The 24,432-nt window shown below is 38.4% G+C and overlaps 1 protein-coding gene across 1 annotated transcript; it reads left to right on the top strand.

Moving 5' to 3' along the window:
* Positions 1-701: 701 nt before the first annotated feature.
* C5 (complement C5) lies at positions 702-24,186 on the top strand (the record flags this gene model as incomplete). The annotated part of the gene is made up of 41 exons (XM_080355969.1): positions 702-766; positions 2,405-2,597; positions 2,889-3,051; positions 3,163-3,233; positions 3,836-3,927; positions 4,326-4,408; positions 4,806-4,896; positions 5,219-5,324; positions 5,866-5,992; positions 6,736-6,851; positions 7,079-7,279; positions 7,871-8,074; positions 8,540-8,749; positions 8,907-9,056; positions 10,360-10,489; positions 10,592-10,657; positions 11,214-11,414; positions 11,606-11,696; positions 12,084-12,160; positions 13,314-13,453; positions 14,053-14,271; positions 14,825-14,885; positions 15,236-15,325; positions 15,588-15,800; positions 15,945-16,020; positions 16,691-16,850; positions 17,108-17,203; positions 17,501-17,672; positions 18,218-18,423; positions 19,042-19,194; positions 19,561-19,623; positions 19,866-19,947; positions 20,601-20,652; positions 20,968-21,070; positions 21,243-21,317; positions 21,414-21,519; positions 22,457-22,543; positions 22,832-22,921; positions 23,451-23,534; positions 23,636-23,774; positions 24,057-24,186. The coding sequence occupies 41 exons, from the start codon at positions 702-704 to the stop codon at positions 24,184-24,186; spliced, it is 5,034 nt and encodes a 1,677-aa protein (XP_080212095.1).
* Positions 24,187-24,432: the final 246 nt, after the last annotated feature.

Raw genomic sequence — 24,432 nt, 5'->3', positions numbered from 1 at the left:
TTTAAACTCGAGAAGTCTTGCACAACTTCAGTTTAACTTTTCCCAAACTCATTTGCTGAGGTCCTGTGCTCAGATATCAGACATGCCAAGGTTTTGTCTCTAATGCTTTTTTTTGCAAATGCTGTGTAAAATAGTACATTTTGAGAGGTGCTCTCATATTTTCATATTGCAGTTTTATTTGTCATGGAAGTACTCAGAAAGTTGGCATAACCAGAAATACAAGTGGCTAAAAGAAATTTGCAAGTAAAGGCTTATTAAAACAAAAAAAAATCTGGTCTAACCATATCAGCACATTATGTTTGATAGAATTAAAATGTTTTTTTTCCCTTCAAGTAGAAATTTAAAACGACTTGGGTTTCAATAAAAAATATTTTCTGAAGAACAAACAATCTGATTTTTGTTGGGTGTTTTTTTGCCACCTCTGAAAATGATATTCTTAATGTAGCTATCAGAGGGAGAGACTGATACAGGATTGCTCTGAACAGATTAAAAAATTGAGATTTTGAATTTGAAAATTCCTAAGTTTAGCTGTTGTGGCTTCCTGGGGGCAATAATGTTTTAGTAGAAGATGATCTGCAATTAATTATTAACTGTGAGTGGAGCATGTTGGTGGTGTTTCTGTTCACCGACAGCAGAAGCCAAACACAGTTTAATCCAGAATCGTTAGCATTTATGGTTTGCTGTTTGTTGTCATAGACACTATGACTATTTTAATGTGTTTTTTTGTTTTTCTGTTTTCTGGAATAACTTTTGGCCAAGAGAAAACGTAAGTAAAGCAAATCTAGAATTTACCGGAAACGTTATTTGATTGTTGCCTGCTATTTTAGGTAAATAGATACAGTTTCAGTAGAACCAATACAAAAGGTATTGTCCAAACTGATGTGTTTTCACAAGCAAAATTCTCACTGGTCCGTGTGGGGCTAATGCTAGAAAAATGGCTGATGCTTCTGGAATTACTGTATTTGCTGCCACAGAATGAGATTTTCTGCATTGCCTGAAGACACATACTTTCCTACAGTCTGATGAAACCTCTTACTTAAATGTTTATTTTACAGTTGTAGTTGGTGGTGCTTTTTTGATTCTTATATCTGTTAATAATGGTGTATAGAAAGCAGGCAACCTAAGTGCTTTTGGCATTTCAGAAAAAGGAGGGGACATATATCAAGTGTTTTGTTCAATGGCAAGTATTTTAGATACATTATGTGGCCGGGTACTAAAGCCTGGCTTGTACTTTTGTGGAGCGATGCATACTTTAGTTTATAAAGTGCTGAAGAAATTAGAGTATTCCTGAACAAATTTGTTCACGTTAGGCTTTACTGTAAGTTGCCCCATTCATTGCAGTAAGAACTGGTAGGGAAACAACACAAGTGTGCTGTTTGGGGGGTTAGTGTTTTGGGGTTTAATTTGGCAAAAGGAGTAATTATTTCCATGTAAATAACCTGTTTTAGTAGACCAGCTTTTGTGTCTGCAAAATCAAATCCATAAGCATTACCTAAGCTGTTCACAGAATCACAGAATGTCAGGGATTGGAAGGGACCTGGAAAGCTCATCCAGTGCAATCCCCCCATGGAGCAGGAACACCCAGATGAGGTTACACAGGAAGGTGTCCAGGCGGGTTGGAATGTCTGCAGAGAAGGAGACTCCACAACCTCCCTGGGCAGCCTATTCCGGTGTTCTGTCACCCTTACTGAGAAGAACCTCTTGTGTTCCAGTTTGAACCCATTACCCCTTGTCCTATCATTGGTTGTCACCGAGAAGAGCCTGGCTCCATCCTCCTGACACTCACCCTTTAGATATCTAGAAACATTAATGAGGTCACCCCTCAGTCTCTTCTTGTCCAGCTCCAGAGCCCCAGCTCCCTCAGCCTTTCCTCACACGGGAGATGCTCCACTCCCTCCATCATCTTTGTTGCCCTGCGCTGGACTCTCTCCAGCAGTTCCCTGGCCTTCTGGAGCTGAGAGGCCCAGAGCTGTACACAATATTCCAGGTGTGGTCTCCCCAGGGCAGAGCAGAGGGGCAGGAGAACCTCTCTGACCTACTGACCACCCCCCCTCTAACCCACCCCAGGTACCATTGGCTTCCTGGCCACAAGGGCCCAGTGCTGGCTCATGGTCACCCTGCTGTCCCCAGGACCCCCATCTCCCTTTCCCCTACACTGCTCTCCAACAGGTCATTTCCCAACTTATACTGGAACCTGGGGTTGTTCCTACTGTTATTTGGTAATGTTACATTACAGTTTTCATAAAAATTATAATGACCGGGGCTCTGTTGTTTTTAACTAGTGTCTTTGAGTAACTTTACCTGATTATCTTGTTTGCTCTAACAGTGAATTACAAATGGAAGTAAGAAGTCCAAAAGAAGTGTAGTTACATTGCCCTTTTATTGTTTTATATTTCATATGCAGGTATGTTCTTACAGCACCAAAGATCTTCCGAGCTGGGGCATCTGAGAAAGTCGTAGTTCAAGCTTTTGGTTTTGAGAAGGAATTTCCAGTCAATATTGCCATAAAAAGCTTTCCAGATAAGATTACTGTTTATTCTTCTGGTCGTATTTCTTTAACTCCAGCCAACAAATTCCAGGATGCTGCAACTTTAACAGTAAGGAATTCAGGCTTTACTTGCAGTGTTTTTATTGTCACATTTGCTATTTGCGTTCTGGACGTATATAAAATGCAAGATTTCAAAATATCTGTTTGTAGCTTAATACTCCAGGCTGTCGTCTATGATGTAAGCAAGAATAACCCTTGTGGGTGTTGATGTTTCTATTTAATAATAATTAACAAAAGAACACAAATTGCTATTCAGATAATCTTTTCAACAAAAAATACTGTAGAGAAAAATACTTGAAAAATATTTTAATATTATTTTAAAATCTTTAATCTTCCCCAGCTTCAACCAACAGATTTACCAAGAACAGAGGATTCAGTCAATTACGTGTATTTGGAAGCTGTTTCTCCACATTTTACAAGACTAAAAAAAATTCCTGTTTCCTATGAGAACGGGTTTCTTTTTATTCATACAGACAAACCAATTTATACTCCTGATCAGTCAGGTAAATAATGCTCATTTCTCTTGGCTGTTACTTACTTTTTAAAATCTGTTGACATTGCCAAGGAATTGGGATTTAAATGTCATTTGAGATTTATTGTAATAATTTTTACAGTGAAAGTCAGAGTTTACTCTCTGAATGAAGAACTGCAGCCAGCTCGGCGTGAAACTGTCCTAACCTTTGTGGTAAGTTATCATTGATTCCATTATTATTCTTCTGTATATCACAAAAACAATAAATGTAGTTGGAGAGTAAATCAGGATTGCAATCAATATTTAACAGAACTGTTAGATATGTTTGCAGGTAGCCAGACATCTTTGAAAAGATCTAAAAATGACTTTTGCTTTTTAAGTCCAGATCTGAAGTTGTTACAGAATGGAAGATAAAAATAATGTGGATTATCTTTAACATCTGAGGAAAGGATTTCTGAGGGAATTTTAATAATATGGTTTTCATACTGTTGTTTATATCATTGAAGATATAAAATAATCAGTCTATCATACTGTATTTTTTTGCCTTTAATAATAGGGTTGGTATTACAGTAACTTTTCTGCAATTTTGAGCATTGTGTAGTAACAGCCATTAATTGTAAGGACCACAATAAAATGTTCTATCGGAATGTCGGTTCGAGTTGTTTCTAAATTGATTGTGTTCTCTTGCTGTGAAGTGAGCAGAAGTCTTAGAAAAATACGTTATGGGCAGGTTTCCACTGAAATCACTGAATGGAGCTTTTCCTTTTGATAAGAATGATCTGTAGCTGCTGACTCTTTCCTGTTATGATTTAAAGGATCCTGAAGGAGTAAAAGTGGATATTGTAGAAGAAGAAGATTTCACTGGAATAGTTTCTTTTCCTGTCTTCAAGATTCCTCCTAATCCTAAGTAGATTTATTTATTGCTTTTTGAGAATTATTAACATAATATTGCCTTTTCTTAGACTGCTAGATTGTCTTTTGCCTTTTTTTTTATTTAAGTGCAAGATACTGCATTTGCAGACTACAAAATGTGTCTTTGCTTGTAACTATATAACAAAAATAGTTATCATATAAATAATGGCGTATTCTTTTCCAGTTTATTTCAGTGCTTTAAAATAACTTTCAATAATTATTAAAGTATCAAAGCAGAATCTTCTCAAAGTAGGCATTGGACTTGTGCAAAAACTGGATGCAGAATTTTTCTCTCTACATAATTATTAACATGAAATATTGTTAAGTAGTAATACTAATTTTTGTCTTTGACATTAATTTTTATCTTTAAAAATGTTTGTTGCCATCTTGTAGGTATGGAATTTGGAAGATTGAAGCCAAGTATAAGAAGAATTTCGTAACCTCAGCTGTTGCAAAATTTGAGGTTAAGGAATATGGTAAGTTGTGCCTGTACTGTGAACCTTTATTTTTATATATATTTTTTCAGTGAAATCACAGAATCACAGAATGTGAGAGATTGGAAGGGATCTTGAAAGCTCATCCAGTCCAATCCCCCCATGGAGCAGGAACACCCAGATGAGGTTACACAGGAAGGTGTCCATGAGGGTTTGGATGTCTCCAGAGTAGGAGACTCCTGCAGATAACTTAGGGCTTTAGGACTTGTGCTTTGTTGTGCACCAGCTGACAGCTGTGTTTTGGGGCTATAATACTGTAAATCAAATCACTCTAAACCAACATGATTCTTTGGTTATACAGAGGTGTCTTTCTGGGTACCCGTGGCTTAGTGTACAAAACCACATCTAAGTGGCTTTTTCTTTTCTACTCAATTTTCAGCAATGCCAAGCTTTTCCATCACCATAGAGCCAGAGAGTAACTTTATTAGTTCTGATAAATTTGAGAGCTTCAGGATTGTTGTGAAAGCCAGGTAAGGAAATTTGGCTTTAGTTTCTACATATGTGTGTACCTCTTCTTCTTTAACTGAAGAATGATTCTCCCATGTCCAGAAGTTTACTCTTTTACTTTCTCAAGAAGCCCTATTATCAGAATCCTTTCTGCTCTGTAAGACAACTAAGTGACCCTTTTTAGAACTCTTACAAGGTGATGATTTTTCAACAGAAGTGTTTAAAACTGCACAGACATTTGTTTTCTATCTCTTGCCTAGGAAATTACTTTTCTTCAAAAACAAATGCTTTGTTGCAGCCATTAAAGTAATCTGAAAAGTATTTATATTGTTGTTTTGTTCTCAGCTATTTTTATAACAAAAGGCTTCCAAGTGCTGATGTTTTTCTTCGTTTTGGAATAATAGAAGAAAGTGAAAAAAGGATGATGCCTCGTGCAATGCATGTAACTAGGGTAAGAAGAAACGAGCCTAGTTTGTATAGATTTCGTATGCTGAGTTCAGAACTGATCCAATTCCACTAAAGCTTTCCCGTTAAATTTTATGAGAATGGGCTCCAACTCCTAGTTCGCATTGACAGCTATTCAGTGTCAGCTTTTCCTACGTAATCCTACCACTGGGGTCATAGAAATGCACTTTAAAATGAAACTCAGAGGCAGCATCTGAGACAGAATGTAATTTCAATCTGGCCTTTTTGATGTAGTCACTGGAGAATTATAAAAGGCATTATCGTTCATCATTTAGTGAAGATATCTTGGTGTTATTGCTTCCTCTTGTTGGGCCTGCATGTAGACTTTGCAATATGTGCTATTGGTTGATTAATTATCAGCAATTTCAGAGAATAAAGAGTTCTTCATTAAAACATCTCCACCTTTGATTTCCTCTGAAAATGGACAATGGACAGAAACCTGTTGAATATAGGATTTATGTATAATGCATCTATATAGTATTTCTAAATTATTGACTATTAAATAATGACTTGTATTTCTTCTCCAGATTGAAAATGGAGTTGCTGCGATCAATTTTAACAGTAAGCAAGCAGTGAGTTTTATAGGGTTTCAAAGTCTGGAAGAATTGGATGGGTCATATTTATATATTGTGGCATCAGTGTTGGAGTCCGAGGGTAAGTAGCTTTTTATTTTTTTTTTTAACATATCTGCAAATGTAAACAGAGAGAGTTTTGGTCAATGGGGCGGAGTCCGGTTGAGGCCTGTATCTAGTGCAGTGCCTCAGGGGTCAGTACTGGGGCCTGTATTATTCAATATATTCATCAATGATTTGGACGAGGGAATAGAGTGACTGTCAGCAAGTTTGCTGATGACACCAAGCTGAGAGGAGTGGCCGACACGCCAAAGGCTGTGCTGCCATCAGAGACCTGGACAGGCTGGAGAGTTGGGCAGGGAAAAATGTAATGAAATAGAACAAGGGCAAGTGTAGAGTCTTGTATCTGGGTAGGAACAAGCCCAGGTTCCAGTATAAGTTGGGGAATGACCTATTAGAGAGCAGCGTAGGGGAAAGGGACCTGGGGGTCCTGGTGGACAGCAGGATGACCATGAGCCAGCACTGGGCCCTTGTGGCCAGGAAGGCTAATGGTAACTGGGGTGTATTAGAAGGGGGGTGGTCAGTATATCAGAGGTCTTCTTCCAAGAACTTACAAGGAAGAATAGTCCATCTGTCCCTGTAAAAGTGCTTTGGGGTTAAACCTTTTTTCTTTCTGGCTGTTTGTTTGCACAACAGTGCTAGGAGGTGACTCTTTAGATGCAAGGGCTTCACTATAACAGACAGATTGTGCTGCTCTTTGAAGGCAAGTAGAGAAAACACAGGTTCTAGGATGTGATTATTAAAAGGGGCATCATATTTTGTCAGGTGGCCTCAGTGGTGAAGCAGAATTTGCTGGAGTCAGGTTTGCTGTATCTCCTTACAAATTGAGTTTGATTGCTACTCCTCTCTTTGTGAAGCCTGGGCTCCCATTCTTCATTAAGGTTAGTTAACGTAGGCAGTATCATTGCACATTACAACATAAAACCTATCCTTCAAAAGTCTTATTCTTTTTTATGTGTACTACTGTAGGTCTTAACTTGCTTTTAATGTCCATTGTCCATTCACACTTTTTCCATTTGCTGTTGTAGAAGCTCTTAGCAGCTTGAAAGTTTTCTCCTTGAAAAATACCTCCGTTTGTATAGGAAATGTTCTCTATTGTGATGAACAGGTGCAGGTGAAAGATACAGGAGATCACTTTGTTGGAAATGTCCCTATAACCATCTCTGCAAAATCAGTCGGTGAACAAACAGATGAGACCGAGTTGTTATCAGAGCATTCAGAGTCTAGGAGAAGAAAAACAAGTATGAATGATGGAACTGCTTTGTTTGTTGTTAATATCCCATCTGACTGCAAAATATTGGAATTTCAAGTGAGTTAAATTGTTCCATTAATTTATTTCTTCAAGAGTTTAATCCTGTACTTTCATGACTGTACAACACTGCTGGGAAGATTTTACACTCCAGAGTTAATCGTTTATGAACTTAGAGACTGTTACAAATAATCACTTATGAAATGTAAGCACTATAATGAAACACTACTTCTCTATTAAATTCTATATTAGATTATTCTGAAACAAAATATCCTAATTTGTCACATTTCTTTCATAATAATTATTAACTAAAAAGCTAAATGAATTGTGTGAAAACGATTCTCTCAGAGAGCTTCCCTGACTGTGTAGGGAGCATATCATTATTCTTTTCTTCTCTGTTTATTTATGTAAGTGCTTCTACACCACCATTTTAGAAGCAACTTGATATTTATAGATCTTTTTATTAAAGAAAATGTAGAAATCTTGAGTTGGATTTTGTTTTATGAATCTCTCCAAATAATATGTTACAGAATGCTTTTAATACTGTTTTCTTAAGTATAATTCTGTACTTAACTATTTAGTAGCCAGGAGACGCAGTTTTTTGTTTCCTCCTTTGCTAACAAAAATTTCAGTCATTTATTATCTTTTCAGGTAAAAACTGCAGATCCACATCTCTCAGATGAAAACCAAGCAAGTAAAACCTATGAAGCGAAAGCTTATTCCTCCTTAAGTCAGAGTTATCTATATATTGACTGGGCTTCAAACCACAAAATACTAGAAGTAGGAGATTTCGTAAATATCAATGTATATCCACACAGTCGGTATATTCATAAAATACATCACTACAGCTATTTGGTAAGTAACAGATGTTTCTACACTAAATATTGGATTGTGATTTAATGTATAGTCCTAGCTGAAAAACCTCAACAATCAAGAATTATCCTCAGCATATAGAATACATGCAGCTCCAACAACTATTCCTTCCACATACCATCTGTCAGACTTACAGTAAAAAAATCAGTAATAGGCTCATGTTTGAATGATATATTAAGTCTCCATTGTTTTGAATTCTCATCTGACATAGACTGGGATTAAGAACAAGTAGTGCTAGTCGGGAGCTGAAATAGAGAGGAAGATGCACAGAGACAAAACTTCCTTTGAGATGGTGAGGGACAGAGCGACCTTCCCTTGAACTACACCCACTGGTCCCAAATGCATTTGTGTTGGATTGTATCAAAACGCAAGTAATTATTACATGTAAGAAACATATTAAATCTAAAAAGTTACTTTTTTAAATTCTCCATCATTTTCCTCTTATAGATCACATCAAAAGGGAAGATAGTAAGCTTTGGAACTCAGAAGAGAATGGAGGATTTGGAATATGAACATCTAACTTTTCAGATAACCCAAGAAATGGTTCCTTCAGCACGTCTTATTGTTTATTACATAGTTATGGGAGAAGAAGCTGCTGAGTTAGTAGCTGATTCGATTTGGCTGAATGTGGAACAGAAGTGTGGGAATAGTCTTGATGTGAGTAGCAAGCTAAGTGCTAAAATTTGTGGGTGTGCATTCATTTTATGGTCAGATTTCAGCTTGGAATTACATGTGTTCTTTAGCACTTCCTCGACTTATTGAAGTGTCTGCTTCATGAGCTTTTAAATAACCAATATTTGTTTTCAATTTATAGATTAGGCTGCAGTCAAGCAAAGAGATACTGAAACCAGCAGAAGCCGTATCACTTGACATGAAAACAGAATTCAGTTCCTTTGTTGCTTTGTCATCTATTGACAAGGCTGTTTATGGAGTCACAGCAAGCGGAAAGAGAGCAATGGAAAAAGTTAAGTAGCAGCCACAAAAGAAAAAACAAGTTGCTATTTTGTTTGTGTTCGTATTCAGATAGCTGTTATGTGTCATGCATTAAGTAAGCCCGATCTGGATGACCGGGTAGTGAGGTGGACTGCGAACTGGCTGAAGGGAAGAAGCCAGAGAGTCGTGGTCAATGGGGCGAAGTCCAGTTGGAGGCCTGTATCTAGTGCAGTGCCTCAGGAGTCAGTACTGGGGCCTGTATTGTTCAATATATTCATCAATGATTTGGACAAGGGAATAGAGTGACTGTCAGCAAGTTTGCTGATGACACCAAGCTGGGAAGAGTGGCTGACGCACCAGAAGGCTGTGCTGCCATCAGAGACCTGGACAGGCTGGAGAGTTGGGCAGGGAAAAATTTAATGAAATAGAACAAGAGAAAGTGTAGAGTCTTGTATCTGGGTAGGAACAAGCCCAGGTTCCAGTATAAGTTGGGGAATGACCTATTAGAGAGCAGCGTAGGGGAAAGGGACCTGGGGGTCCTGGTGGACAGCAGGATGACCATGAGCCAGCACTGGGCCCTTGTGGCCAGGAAGGCCAATGGTACTTAGGGTGTATTAGAAAGAGGGTGTTTAGCAGGTCCAGAGAGGTTCTCCTGCCCCTCTACTCTGCCCTAGGAAGACCACACCTGGAATATTGTGTCCAGTTGTGGCCCCTCAGTTCCAGCAGGACAGGGAACTGCTGGAGAGAATCCAGCGCAGGGCAACAAAGATGCTGAAGGGAGTGGAGCATCTCCCGTGTGAGGAAAGGCTGAGGGAGCTGGGGCTCTGGAGCTGGACAAGAGGAGACTGAGGGGTGACCTCATGAATGTTTCCAGATATCTAAAGGGTGAGTGTCAGGAGGATGGAGCCAGGCTCTTCTCGGTGACAACCAATGATAGGACAAGGGGTAATGGGTTCAAACTGGAACACAAAAGGTTCCACTTAAATTTGAGAAGAAACTTCTTCCCAGTGAGGGTGTCAGAGCCTGGCCCAGGCTGCCCAGGGAGGTTGTGGAGTCTCCTTCTGTGCAGACATTCAAACCCATCTGGACACTTTCCTGTATAATTTCATCTGGGTGTTCCTGCTCCGGTGGGGAAATTGCACTGGATGAGCTTTTGAGGTCCCTTCCCTTCCAATCCCTGACATTCTGTGATTCTGTGATTCTGTGAAGCCAGAAAATAGACAGTAGAGTGATTCATCTTCCAGACGGAACTGGCACTTCTGCAAGTGTAACTTTCTCATTCATCATTTAATACTCCACATCTTAGTTACCTACTGATGTGTTTTTTTCCTCAGATAATGCTACATTTGGAAAAAAGTGACCTTGGGTGCGGTGCTGGAGGAGGACGGAACAACATTGATGTGTTCCGAATGGCTGGGCTTACATTCTTAACTAATGCAAATGCTGATGATTCAAATGAAGCAGGTATATTCCTTTGTTTTGATTTTATGGAATTATTTTAAAGTGGGCTGTGCTATTACAAAAAAAGCTCATGTCTTCTGTACTTACTTATTTCTTTTTGAACAGGTGAAACTTGCAATGAAGTTTTAAGAACCAAACGATCTGACTTCAAGGAAAAGATACTCAAAGAAGGTGTTAAAAAAATTTAAAAGTATATAATTAAGAAAAAATAGTCCGTTAGAAATCAAGAATCTGAGTGTTTGCTTACTACTTTTAATTATTGTCGTTAACTTAATGTAGTGGAGAGAGACTGACAAATATGGAAGATGATTTTGGAGAGGACCCTATTTAAAAAGCGTCTTAGCCACATGCTGAATTTGAAGTCAGCCAGATTTAAATATGTATTGAAAATACAGTATATGTCTAAGATCCTTTCTTTTTCTGAAGAGTCATAGGCTGAAAACTCACAATGCTGCCATATCGCAGTGACCAAGCCTGTCAGAAGAACCTCTGACTGTTAAAATGTAATAAAACTCCTCTTATCTAATTTATATTGTTAATTCAGAATAGCAGTGATGAAATGTGTGTCACTAGCTTTTGAATAATGACAAGTTTATATTCATCCTCAAGTCTGTACCTTCGCTGAAATTCTGCAGGTTTTAAAAATACATTCAGTATAATGAGTTGAGACACATTTGAAAATAAAAATTTCATCTCAAGGAAGGGAATTATTTTATTATTATTTCAGCATCCAAATACACGCATCCAGAAGTTCGCAGATGCTGCATGGCTGGAGTGAGAGCGTATCCAGTCAGTGAGACTTGCAGTGATAGAGCTCGACGGATTCGGAGTAATGAAAAGTGCATTTCTGCATTCACAGATTGCTGTGAATTTGCAAACAGGCTGCGGGAGGAAGAGCCCAATAAACTTCTAATATTGGCGAGAATGCGTAAGTATGAGAGCTTGAACTCCGCAGTGGACGTGTGGTGAAACACTTCCAGCAGAACATGGGGCAACTGAGCAGAACACAGTATCACAAAAGAAAAAGAGAATGATTTTGAAGAGTTTCATGGAAGGCCATTGGCAGGTGGTTTGTTGTTTGCTTGATTGCTTTATACTTGTTTTATTTATGTTCTTCAGATTTTGAGTCTGTCCTGGAACTGGATGAAGCAGAAGTTCGCAGCTACTTCCCTGAAAGCTGGTTATGGGAAGTTCACCAAGTTTCTCCAAGGTACTACTTATCTCAAATCTGTTACCAACATTCAACTTAGTCATCAGTTTTGTAGAATGTAAATGCTAAAATTGAGGTACATTGTGTAGCCTTAGTTGTACCTAGGATTCCGTCTAAAACACAGTCTTATACGGACAAACTATTCCTGCCACGTTTTCTTCCATGCAGGATCTGCTGTCTGGTGCCCAGATTGTTGAGTCACTTTTTCTTTCACTTTTGACCTTGTTAAATACCAGTTTTTGTAAAGTCGGCTAAAACCGTGTCTTACCAAGTCTCTCTTAGATACAGGAGCAGCTCTGGGCACATGCTGCCTTTGTGCTGATGAGCTGTTGGTGTTAACAGATGGCTTTTGATAACATATAAATGTATTAACTCTTCTAAACACAGGTCAAAGACTCTGTCCATCACCTTGCCTGATTCTCTGACTACCTGGGAAGTACAAGGTGTTGGCATTTCTGATAAAGGTGGGTACTGCAACCTAATTAGATCATAGCTAAAGAATTAGGGAGCTTTTCCATTTGGATTTTGCAGAACCTCTTATTGCAGTATGTTATAAAATGTTAAAATGCTGGTTGATAAGCAGGAAAAGAAAGCAGAAAAGTATCTATTTTGGGAAAAAGGAAATAACTTCATTTCTTGTTATTAATGTGACTGGGAAGACAAAGTCTATTTTTTGTTCAACAGTGGCCCATAATAAATGACTAAGAAGAATGTAAGAACAAGCAGTGAGTGACTCTTCCCTGACACAACTTTACAGTGTCCTGCTATCACAGAATCACAGAATGTTAGGGATTGGAAGGGACCTTGAAAGATCATCCAGTCTCCCATTTCCCAAGACTTGGCAAAGATGATGGAGAGCAGCCCAGCAATGACCTCAGCCAGCTCCCTCAGCACCCACGGGTGCATCCCATCTGGACCCATGGATTTATGGATGTCCAGATTGCCTAACTGCTCCCTAACCCATCTCATCAACCCAGGCAAACTCCTCCATTCTCCTGCCTTCCTCTGGGGCCTCAGCGGTACGGGATCCTGAGGACGGCCTCCGGCAGAGCAGACAGAGACAAAGAAGACATTCAGTAATTCTGCCTTCTCTGTATCTTCTGTCTCCAGGGCACCCACCTCGTTCATCAGTGGGCCTGCATTGCCTCTGGTGGTAGTTTTATCTGCCACGTATTGAAAAAAGCCCTTCCTGTTGTCCTTGACCCCTCCCACCAGGTTTAATTCTAAGGAGGCCTTAGCTTTCCTAGTTGCCTCCCTACACCCTCTGACAACAGCCTTATATTCTCCACAAGTGGCCAGCCCCTCCTTCCATAATCTAGAAACTCTCCTCTTCCACTTGAGCATACGCAGCAGTCCCTGTGTAATCAATAGCTCAGGGACCCAATGAAAGGAAGAAACAAATTTTCCCATAGTGCTAACAGAAGAAGAGTAGGAGAAAGCAACTTGGAACAGGATGCAAAAGCCTGCTCACTTTTAAAAAAGCTTGGACAATTTGAAAATACATATTGGAAAACAACATAGCATCAGTAAAGGTGGCAAGTATGGGAAGACTTTTTCGAACTTGCTCATCAGATGGATGGATCAGATAATCTGCTTTTATGTGTTTTATTTTCATAGGTATATGTGTTGCCGCACCGCTCGAAGTGCCAGTTGTAAAAGATGTCTTCCTGAGCGTCTATGTTCCTTATTCTGTGGTGCGAGGAGAACAAATTGAATTAAAAGGATCAGTTTATAACCACAGAGATTCTCCAATTAAGGTAATTTGTGGTCTTAGTGACTGCTACATTTCCCCTGGGAGTATCCAGGATCTGATCCTTGGATCAGATTTCTCCATCCTTCAGCTGGTGTTAGATATGATCTACATAATCGTGTAACAATGAAATCCAGTCATTAATTGTTTCATTTCCAGCCATTCCACTGATTACAATGTTGTTGTGCTCTTGCAGCTTTGCCTCATGAAAGTTAAAATACAATTTTTCTATTCTAGTTGTTTGGACACAGTGTCAAAAAGCAGTGGGGCTTTTTGAATGACCTACTCCAGAGCTCAAAGGTTACATTGTCCAGGGATTGACTAGAAAAAGGTCTATTATCAAGCAATACATTCAGAAGTGCAAAATTATGGTTGAAAAAATTTGAGTACAGTATGCAAAGGTGTGTGTATGAAGCCCAGTATAGGTGTTGCTAATGTTAGTGTGTCTCTAGTGCAAGTAATTCCCAAGTTAGTAACACTTGGTTATTGTAAACAGCAAAGTAGGATTACAGTGTAGAATGCTCGTAGTATTTCAGTGGCTTTAGTATTTCTCTGGTGTTGTACCTGTCATGGAGGTGAAACATATAAAATCCTTCCACATTGCAGTTCTGTGTTAAAATAGCAGCTGGAAATGGAATCTGTGCTTTTGATTCTGCAACTGCTGGATCGAGGATGCGCAGTTGTAATCTTAAGAATCTCGATGGCGGTTCTTCGGCCCCGGTTACATTCAGAATACTTCCGCTGGAATTAGGTCTTCACACAATCAACTTCACATTGCTGACAGACAGGAGCAGTGAAATTGTAGTTAAAACGCTACGTGTAATGGTAAGAAAAAAAAATCAGAATGTTTGGAATGTTCTTGACTTTCATATTGATTCAGCAAAAAAATATATTAAATCAATATATAAATATTGATTTGTTTTAATATTGTCAGAGTCCAAAATATTGTGTGATATCCTTGAATTCACTGAGGTGTGTGCAGTGGAAAAATGCATGACTGAGTATTTGAGTAAGCACATTTTACGTCTTGCATATAAGAATTGTCATAAAGATATGGATAGATTATAACTTAGTAAGCACGGAGAATGCTGTATTGTAAGTTACTTGGTTCAGATTTTCAACTGCTTAAGCATGCTTTATTGATAGACCTTTTTATTGTCATTTTATACTTTCCTAGGCTTTTGCTTAAATCTTTTGTTAAATATTCTTAAGAATTTTGGGAGACAGGTGACTAAGTATGTAGAACAGTTAAGTAACAATCAACTGCAGAGGAAGTAGAAGGCAGAAATACTATGGTTTTAAACTGTTGTTTCAGCTAATAAATTTCCTTAAGCAAAAGTATTTTCATGTTCTACTGCTTTCCTCTTAATGATTTCAGCCAGAAGGTGTTAAGAAAGAGCTGCATGCAGGTTTCACTTTGGATCCACAGGGTGTTTATGGTAAGAGAATTATCACATCTCTACTTGGTTTATTTTTTCAGCTGCTTTATTAATGAAATTAGAGCATATTCTCATTTAACCAGAGATGGATCTGAAAGTTTAGGTCCAGATCAGACTCCTTTTTCTTAACCAAAAAGGCAAAAGAAAGATTGAAGTGTGTGCATCTGTTCTTTTTCAAAGGCTGATATAGTTTGCATGTGCATTTGGGGATATTTCCAGTTTTCACATTATCACAAGTATTTTTGCTGCTGACTTCTCAGATAGTTGCAACCTTTAGATCTGGCTATTGCATCTGAGTCATCTACTGATTTAGATTGTGTGGTATGGAATATATACATTTTCATTTACAGGTTCAATCAAGAGACGACAAGAATTTCGATACAAAATCCCACTAAATCTGGTCCCCAAAACAAAAATTGATAGAAGTGTCAGTGTAAAAGGTAAATTGAATTGAAACTTCTAGTCTACTGCATGTGTACTTTCTGTATATTTCTCTTTCTCCTGTTTCATATTCCTTTGTTTAAATTTGTCTCATTTTATTCCTAGGTTCTCCCTTTGAGAAAAGGCTTTGCAAATCACCTTTTTGTGTAGAATTTTGTGTAGAACTCCTATAGAATGATTACTTATAAGTATCAGATTCTGCCCTTGGATTGACTTTCATCATCTCTCATTTAAATAACTTTCGTTTTTTGATTTCCACAGGGCATCTTATGGGTGAAGCAATTGCCACAGTCCTCAGTCCCAGCGGTCTGGGTGTCCTCACTGCTCTGCCGAAGGGCAGCGCGGAGGCCGAGCTCATGAGCATCGCCCCGGTGTTTTATGTGTTCCGCTACTTGGAAGAGTCAAATAACTGGCATTTACTGGGTCCTGAAACCTTAACTTCAAGAACTCGACTGAGGCGGAAGATGAAAGAAGGTAGAAAAATATTACTGCTTCTCTTGCTTCGGAGTTGTAGAGGGGCAGAGACTTTGCTGAATGAGAAAGATATCTGAATGAAAAAATACAATTTTAAGAGAAATCTGGTTTTGTAACTTATTTCCTGCCTAATATTTTCCTTAGGAATTGTAAGCATCTTGTCATTCAGAAATTCTGACTTCTCATATAGCATGTGGAAGAATGGGCAAGCTAGCACATGGTGAGTTAAAAAGATCTTTTGATTAGAACGGATGGAAAAGGCTTGTTTCACTCTTTGCTTTCACATTATAACTAATTTTTGAAGGGTGCTACTTTCTACTAAGTACGAGACGTGAGCTTCATGGTAGATTTAAATGGTGCTTACAACTTAGAGAATATCTTTTGATTGCTTGTTTTCACTTGCCAAATCATATCCTGAAATGTGAGAGCAGCCTCGCAATCACAGGCCCTGGTTGTGGTGGGGGATTTTAACTTCCCTGATGTTTGTTGGAAGGACGACTTGGCCGGTAGCCACAGTCTAGGAGGTTCCTCCAGTGCCTTGACGAGAACTTGCTGATGCAAAGGGTGGAGGAGCCGACTAGAAGAGGTGCCCTGCTGGACCTCAGCCTCACTAACAAGGAGAGGCTGGTTAAAGCGGTAAAGGTTGAGGGCTGCCTTTCAAGGTCCCTTCCAATCCCTAACATTCTGGGATTCTCTAATCATGATTTAAAATTCAATAAGCATTGCCCATTTGTTAACATAAATTCAAGATTCATCTGCAATATTTGTTTGAGCTTTGGGAATGTGTAAAATACCTAAATCATAAATAATGCAAATTTATGCCTAGCATGTAGCAATGTAGCAGTATCTGCTAATCAAAACCAATATGTTTTCTTTGATTTCTTTGGCAGGTTGACAGCTTTTGCTTTAAGGATTCTTGGACAAGTTAATCAATACATAAATCTTGATCAAATTTCTGTTTGTAACTCACTTCTGTGGTTGATAGAAAACTGTCAAATGCCAGATGGGTCATTCAGTGAATTTTCAGATTACCAACCAGTGAAACTACAGGTATGAAAACCAAGCCAAAAATGTATGTCGGTTGATTTTACAGTATAATAGTCCTGACTTGCCAATAACCTTATATAATCTTGTATCTTGTTACAAATAAGCTATTACCTTCAAAAGAGTCAACATATTTTCAGTTTAAACAAAACTGATATTTCTTACAGGAATTTCTGTTTCCTCGCCTAAACTGTAAAAAGTTCGATATATTTAAATTAACTGTCGTTTCTATTTTTTTTATATTTACATATTTTATTTTGTAGGGTACATTACCTAGAGAAGCTAAAGAAAAATCTTTATATCTCACAGCATTTTCTCTCATTGGAATTGAAAAGTCAATTCAAATATGTCCTACTCAGGTAAGTAATATTTTTAATTCTGCCAGCAGTCGTGTTTTCTAATTCTAATTTCTTTCATTTTCTTCAGCATTTCTTCAAAGAAATCAAGGGGCTTTTTAAATTTCAAAGATTAAGATTTATTTGCTTTGTTAGTCTTTGTCTTTCAAAATCAGTAAAAGAACAATAATGAAATTCTGGATCACTTCATCACAAGATATGTTGTAGAAGATACTGTGTGTACCTATATTGTCTGGACAGAAGTTGTTTCTTTAACTAGAAGTCCAAGAGGTGTAAGCTGTATCCTGCTCATCCTTTCAGAAAATCCATGACGCTAAAAATAAAGCAGGAGATTATTTGATGAAAAACGTGCGGTCTGCTCAAAGCCCCTTTACTATGGCAATCACTTCGTATGCTCTGGCTCTCATGGATTTGAACCATCTCTCCACACGAGCGGCGTTCTCTGCACTGAAGAAAGAAGCGTCTGTCATAGGTATCATTACATTCTCTCACAGTCTGTACTGTAGTTGACTCTCAGGCTGTTCTTGTAGTATTTTTAAATTCTCTAAAGTGACAGTGCTCCTTGGAGAGTGAGTTTCGCTTTTCCTTGCTTTGACATAAGTGAATTTTTAGTCTTGAGTGGCCTGGTATTTTTGCTAGACTGAATCCTGCTTTCAGCTTTTCAGCCACGCAGTTTCCTGAGCAGGATGCAAGTCAGCGAAGCGTCTGTCACTCCCCATCATCTCAGTTTGTTCTATCGGCTTCCCTTCTGCGCAATGTCTGTGGTGGATTGCATTTGTCTGCCTCCTGATCCCTGTGGCATGTCCACTCTCTTAATTGGCTCACAGTGGGATTTTTCACAGTATCTGCAAGTGCTCTCGCTTTTGTTCTGTTGGGTTACTAGTGTAAGAGAAGCGTATCTTCATCCTCTGTTAAATGCTGAGCGAGTCCCTGCTTTTTTCCTTGACTTTCACCTTGTGTATTCTGGAGAGAGCTGTCACTGTTTCAATCCCAAACCTTCATTTTATGCTTATGTAGGTGATCCTCCTATCTATCGTTTTTGGAAAAATACTTTCAAAACGCCAGACCAACACACTCCCAGCCCTGTTACTGCACAAATGGTTGAAACTACAGCATATGCCTTGCTTACTACTCTGCTAAGAGGGGACGCAAACTATGCCAAACCAATCATCAAATGGTTGTCTGAAGAGCAAAGATATGGTGGAGGATTTTATTCAACTCAGGTAAGCTTTGAAATATTTTGTTCTCATTCTTCAAGAACCAAATCTGAGACACCTTAAGAGGGCAATATAGTGAGAATACCACATTGACATCCCTATCTGTGGGATCACCATCAAATGACTCTGTTGCTACGATGTTCTCTGGCATATACAACTTCTTTTCATGAAGTCTATTAGAAGCAGAAATTTGCAAGCTGAATCCGCTGACTTCAGATCTGCTGAATAAAAATAATCATAGGAGGAAAACTGTTTTCCCAAGTTTTTTGTAGAATGGAATATTTCATTTCATGACATGATGTTAGTTCTTGATTTCCACAAAAATGGAATGCAGCATAAGAAGGTATGCAGTTTTCATTGTAAAAACTGTGTTAGTGTGCGTCAACAGACTAAAAGTCAAGTGAAAGTCGCCAGATTTCTGATACACTACCAACTAGTCAGTGAATATTGTGTTTAATATGTTACCAGCACATTAAGTGTTCTGCTGAGACGATGCTAAGCTGTTTAGCTACAAATGGTTACCATTGTAATCATGGTTAAGCGGCAGAAAATAAATCACTTTGTAATACATTTTCATTTCTTTTTCATTTCTGGAATCTATTCTTTGTCGTTGATTTCTGGCAGGACACAATTAATGCCCTTGAGGCCTTGACTGAATATTCCCTTCTTGTCAAACGGCTTAGCTTGGACATGAGTGTTAAGGTAGCGTACAAAAACCATGGAAACCTTCATCTGTTCAAACTGACAGAAGATAACTTCGTGGGAAGAACTTTAACGGTGAGTGAATAATATCACTTTTGAAAAGTAAAAGCAGAATTCTTAGCAACTTGTTCAATAGTTATTTGAACTTTGAAATTACTACTAAAGGAGCTTTTTCTTTCAGTAAATTGGTAGTAGTTTGGTTTAGTAAATGTTGAAGGATTTTACTTACCTGCTAAATTTAATGCATTTGAACAGTCATTTAAATTTAGTGTCTCTGCTTGTTCCTGTGAAGTTTTTTTTTGTAGTATCTGTTTGTAGCATCAGGCCTTAACGTGTGCTTAAAATGTAGAAAGGACAAGCAGATACTCTCACCTGAATTGTTGCTGATAGTGCTGTCTTTGTCATTAACTTACAAGTTTTTGTTTAATATCAATCCTTTAGGTACCTTTGGGTGATGACATATACGTAAGCACTGGAAGCAGCACTGGCATAGCTACAGTAAATGTAAGCATGCAACCATTTTTTTAAATGGAGTCTCTAACGTGGCTCAATTCTCTGTTATCCTGGTGTTTACTCATAGTTTATCATTTATTTACCCTGCTGTGCATCCATCAAAACTAATCATGATGTACAGGCTTGTTTTTACTGCTCTGATGTTCTCCATATTATGAGTTTTCACAGTTTTGTGCCAGCTTTGAGGATTGCTTACCGCTTCTGTTTGATCTAATTTATTTGTACATGTGTAGGTGAAGACAGTATATAACACAATTGGTACATCTGAAGAGTTGTGTAACTTCGAATTGAAGATTGTTCCAAAGAGAGCTGATGGTAAAGGGTTAATACAGTTTTAAATATTACTACTCAGGTCGGTGCAAAGGAGGAAGTAAAAAAAAACCTTACTGCATTTAACAAAGCGTTTCTTGTAAAGAACGGAACTGTAATAACTTCTTCACTTTCTAAATGCAAAACTGGAAAAGAAATTGCTAGAAACCTTTTTAGCCCTTTGTGAAAATATTGTGGTTTTGTGAATAGAATCAATTTTTAATGTATTTCTCTTAGGTGCATTTTTACTCATTTGTGGAAGAGTTTTTGCAGTTGGGGGAGTGAGGAATACAAACTTCTAGCAGAAGAAAGAAATACAATGGAGGGTGGAGGGGGGTTTACAGTGAGTACAAGGTACTAAGAATTCGAGTCCAGTTACAACAGATATCTAGCCACATTCTGAGCTTTTGCCATGGAGTAATTTTAGTAACATAAGTACACTATAAAGTACACTAAGCATTAAAGCTGTGATTTCACCTGAATTATAAACGAAGTTCAATGTTACTTGTTTGTGGCTAGACAATGAGTTCCTATAAAAATAGCCACCAAAACAATTTAAAGAATTATCTTTCAATTATGAAAATGCTTTATGAGAATTCTGGATTGCTGCTTCTGGAGAATTAGAAAATGACTTATTTGACTCTACTTGATCTGAAAAGGTTACAGAAAAGAAGACGGTGAGCCCCTGGGGCGCTTAGAGGCTTGTGCAAAGTAAGTACAGCCAATGGGGTTGTGCTGGTTGGTATGTGTGTGAGCGGAATTAGAGACAAAAGTCATGACCTCTTTGGGAGGGTGTTTTTCTTTAATTAATATATGGGTTCTCCTGGAACACAACAATTAATAAAAGCGTCTTTCTGCCTGATGTTGGCATAAATCTGAAATGATTCATCTGAACTATTTTGCATCACTGTGGGTTTACTGTGGTCTAAATGTTAGTAGAATTTACCTTAGTTTTCTTCTGGGATCACACTTGAAGATTTATTTTTAATTACAGCTATGTTTAATATTATTTTTAATCTGTCTTAGGTACAGGCCTGGCGTGAGGGAGCCGCAGTCAGGGTCTGCTCATGCCGTGATGGACATAGGCTTGGTCAGTGGATTGGAAGCAAATACAGAAGATTTATCTACTGTAAGTATTACAGAACTTCTTTATTTTACTGAAGGTTTTGGCAGAACTATAATATTTACTGTTCTTCCTCTTCTTCTGTTACTGATTACAAAACCTTCAAGATCATCCAAAAATGTTTAACTTGTACAAAAGATTTTTCTCTGTTGTTTGGTTTTTTCTGTTTCCCCTGCAGCTTGCAAGTGGAGTTGATCAGTTGATAGCAGATTATGAGATAAAAGATGGGCATGTTATTCTGCAGATAGACTCTGTATGTTACCCTTTTCATAACTGTAAGCACTACTTTAACTCTTTGGAATAGTTTTGTTTCTTTTATTGCTTGTTAACTGATGTGTCTTTCACATAGGTGCCAGCGAATAATTTTCTCTGTGTTGAGTTCCGAATAAGTGAGCTTTTCCAGGTTGGAATGCTGAATCCTGCCACGTTCACTGTGTATGAATATCATGCACCAGGTATGTGTTCACAGAATCACAGAATGTCAGGGGTTGGAAGGGACCTGGAAAGCTCATCCAGTGCAATCCCCCCATGGAGCAGGAACACCCAGATGAGGTTACACAGGAAGGTGTCCAGGCGGGTTGGAATGTCTGCAGAGAAGGAGACTCCACAACCCCCCTGGGCAGCCTGTTCCAGGCTCTGCCACCCTCACCAGGAAGAAGTTTCTTCTCAAATTTAAGTGGAACCTTTTGTGTTCCAGTTTGAACCCATTACCCCTTGTCCTACCATTGGTTGTCACCGAGAAGAGCCTGGCTCCATTCTCCTGACACTCACCATTTATATATCTGTAAATATTAATAAGGTCATCTTCTGTCACCAGGGCACCCACCTCGTTCATCAGTGGGCCTACATTGCCTCTGCTGTTAGTTTTATCTGCCACGTATTGGCAAAAGCTCTTCCTGTTGTCCTTGACCCCTCTCACCAGGTTTAATTCTAAGGAGGCCTTAGCTTTCCTAGTTGCCTCCCTACACCCTCTGACAACAGCCTTATATTCTCCCCAATTGCCAGCCCCTCCTTCCATGATCTAGAAACTCTCCTCTTCCACTTGAGCACACCCAGCAGTTCCCTGTTGAACCACGCAGGTCTCCTGGCTCCCTTCCTTGACTTCCTACATGTCAGGATGCTCTGATCTTGTGAAGAGAAAATCACTTGAGCCCCAAACTCTTTTACCATCCGTCCCAAGGCCTTGAAATCTTTTTTCATTCCATGACTTCAAATTCAAGCTTGTCTTTTAACTCTTCATTCCTCCTTAAGAACTACATTTTTCCTTCTTCCACAGCTTTTTAATCCTTGTTATTTTAAGCTCGGGTAACTTTTGACTTGTAAAGTTTCAATGCTGATTTCTTGGACTTCGATTTTCTACATGTATTTATTATTTCTTTTTGGATCTTCTAGATAAAAGGTGCACTATGTTTTATAACCCCTATGGAAATGAAAAACTTGTGAGATTGTGTGAAGGAGATGAATGCAAATGCATGGAAGGTAAACTTTTTTAAAGGTGTTTTCCCATTTCACTGGGTGTGAGAAGGTAGTGTAGTGCTTTGGACAAAACCACACTAAACACAAGGGAGAAATCCTCATAAGAACACAGCAGTTATCCTCTCCACATTTTACACTTAAAAAAATAATAAAAATGCGTGCAGTATGATCATGGATGTCTGACTGGGTTAAGTTCATGTGATTGAGGATGCTATTTTTATTTTAAATATGTTTGATTTGAGGATGTGATGACATGGTCTTAACGCTGGCTTTTTTTCTTTCTCAATGTAGCTGAGTGCAGTAAAGTACAAGAGAGACTGGATCGGTCACTAACTGCTGACACCAGGAGAGAAGCTGCGTGCCAGAGTGATATTGCATACGGTAATATTTGAATTGTCATTTCACGTGCTCTTAGTAAACAATTTACTTGTTTACTACTGCTGCAAAACATTCTGTTCCGATCAGATCTTTAGTGATTAAAATTCAGCAGGTTTGACAGTGACATATGGTATATGAAGGTGACATTGGAGCAGAGAAGAGAGAGAGCTGCCTGTACCCTCTGCTGAATCAGCCACATAACAGGGTTAGTGCACCAGTGAGCCTGACCTGATGAGTTCTGCTAATGAGCACTGTGTGTCTCTTCCTTGGCACAATTCTAATGGGATTCTGTGCCTTTGGGGTCAGAGGAAGTTGGGGGGCATCAGATGAGAGCAGGGGTAGAGCTTCCATAGAGCACAGATAGAATTTGTTACTATTTCTTAGCTTGACAGTGTACAGCTACCTCCATCATTTTCCCAGAAATTACTATTGTCAAGAGACATTATATTCTCCATCTGAGCATCTGTAAGAGATTTAGTATGTATTGCAGCAACGAGCAATAATAAAAAGTTTGGTTTGTGTTGTTCTACAGTTTATAAAGTGAACATCTTATCTCGCAGCGAAGAAGGTTATTTTGTCAAGTATTCTGCAACTCTTCTGGATCTCTATAAAAGAGGTGAGTGTCCTGTTGATCCCTTGGCTGTGTTTTCTGTCTAATATACGAATTACTAGAAATTCTCTTTGTGAAATTTTCCAATTCTTGACATTCTACTTCAGGGCAGGCTTTTGCTCAAAAAAATAATGAAGTAACCTTTGTTAAAAAGAAAACCTGTACAGATGTTGAATTGAGCCCAGGAGAGCAGTATTTGATCATGGGAAAAGAAGCCTTGAAGATAAGCGTTGGTTACAATTTCAAGTAAGTAACTGACCATGAGAATATGTGTAGAATCAATCTTAGTGTGTGCTGAGAAGTGACAAGTGTTTGTATGTAATAATTCATATGTAATATATGATTGATTGAATTTTTAAAGTATTAATTCAACCAATATTTACACAATGTGTTTTCAGATGTGTACATTTAAAACAGGATTGTGAACGCAAAGCAAGCAATTTCATATTGTGTTGGGGTTTTTCTTCTGTTTTCTATTTTTCTCCTCAAATCCTAGCAGCAAATGATCATTTTCTGTTGTCCTCTTAGGTTCCAGTACCCTTTGGACTCCAGCACTTGGATCGAGTGGTGGCCTTCAAATACAGCATGTGCATTTTGTCAGGAGTTTTTAAATACAATGGAAGATTTTACTGAAGATCTCATGATCAGTGGCTGTTGATTTACTTGTGGAATTCTAAAATTAAAACTATAGATCAAATCTCATTGAAAAAAATGTTTAGTAATTCTTTCCTGAACTTAAGATTCATTTGTATTAATAGTTCATCTTGAAAAATGATCTTTGCTTGTACTCCACAGCCATATTCTTATAACACAGTAATGTTCAAGGTATGGTTTTTAAGCTTGGATTTAAGACAAAAACCTTACTGCAGCCCTACTTCTTTTATAGTGACTATTTTAAATGTTT

Source organism: Nesoenas mayeri, assembly GCF_963082525.1.
Source record: "Nesoenas mayeri genome assembly, chromosome: 18".
In the NCBI taxonomy this organism is placed as follows: domain Eukaryota; kingdom Metazoa; phylum Chordata; class Aves; order Columbiformes; family Columbidae; genus Nesoenas; species Nesoenas mayeri.
The sequence above is the reverse complement of the archived record's forward strand: the minus strand, read 5'-3'. Positions and strand labels throughout refer to the sequence as shown.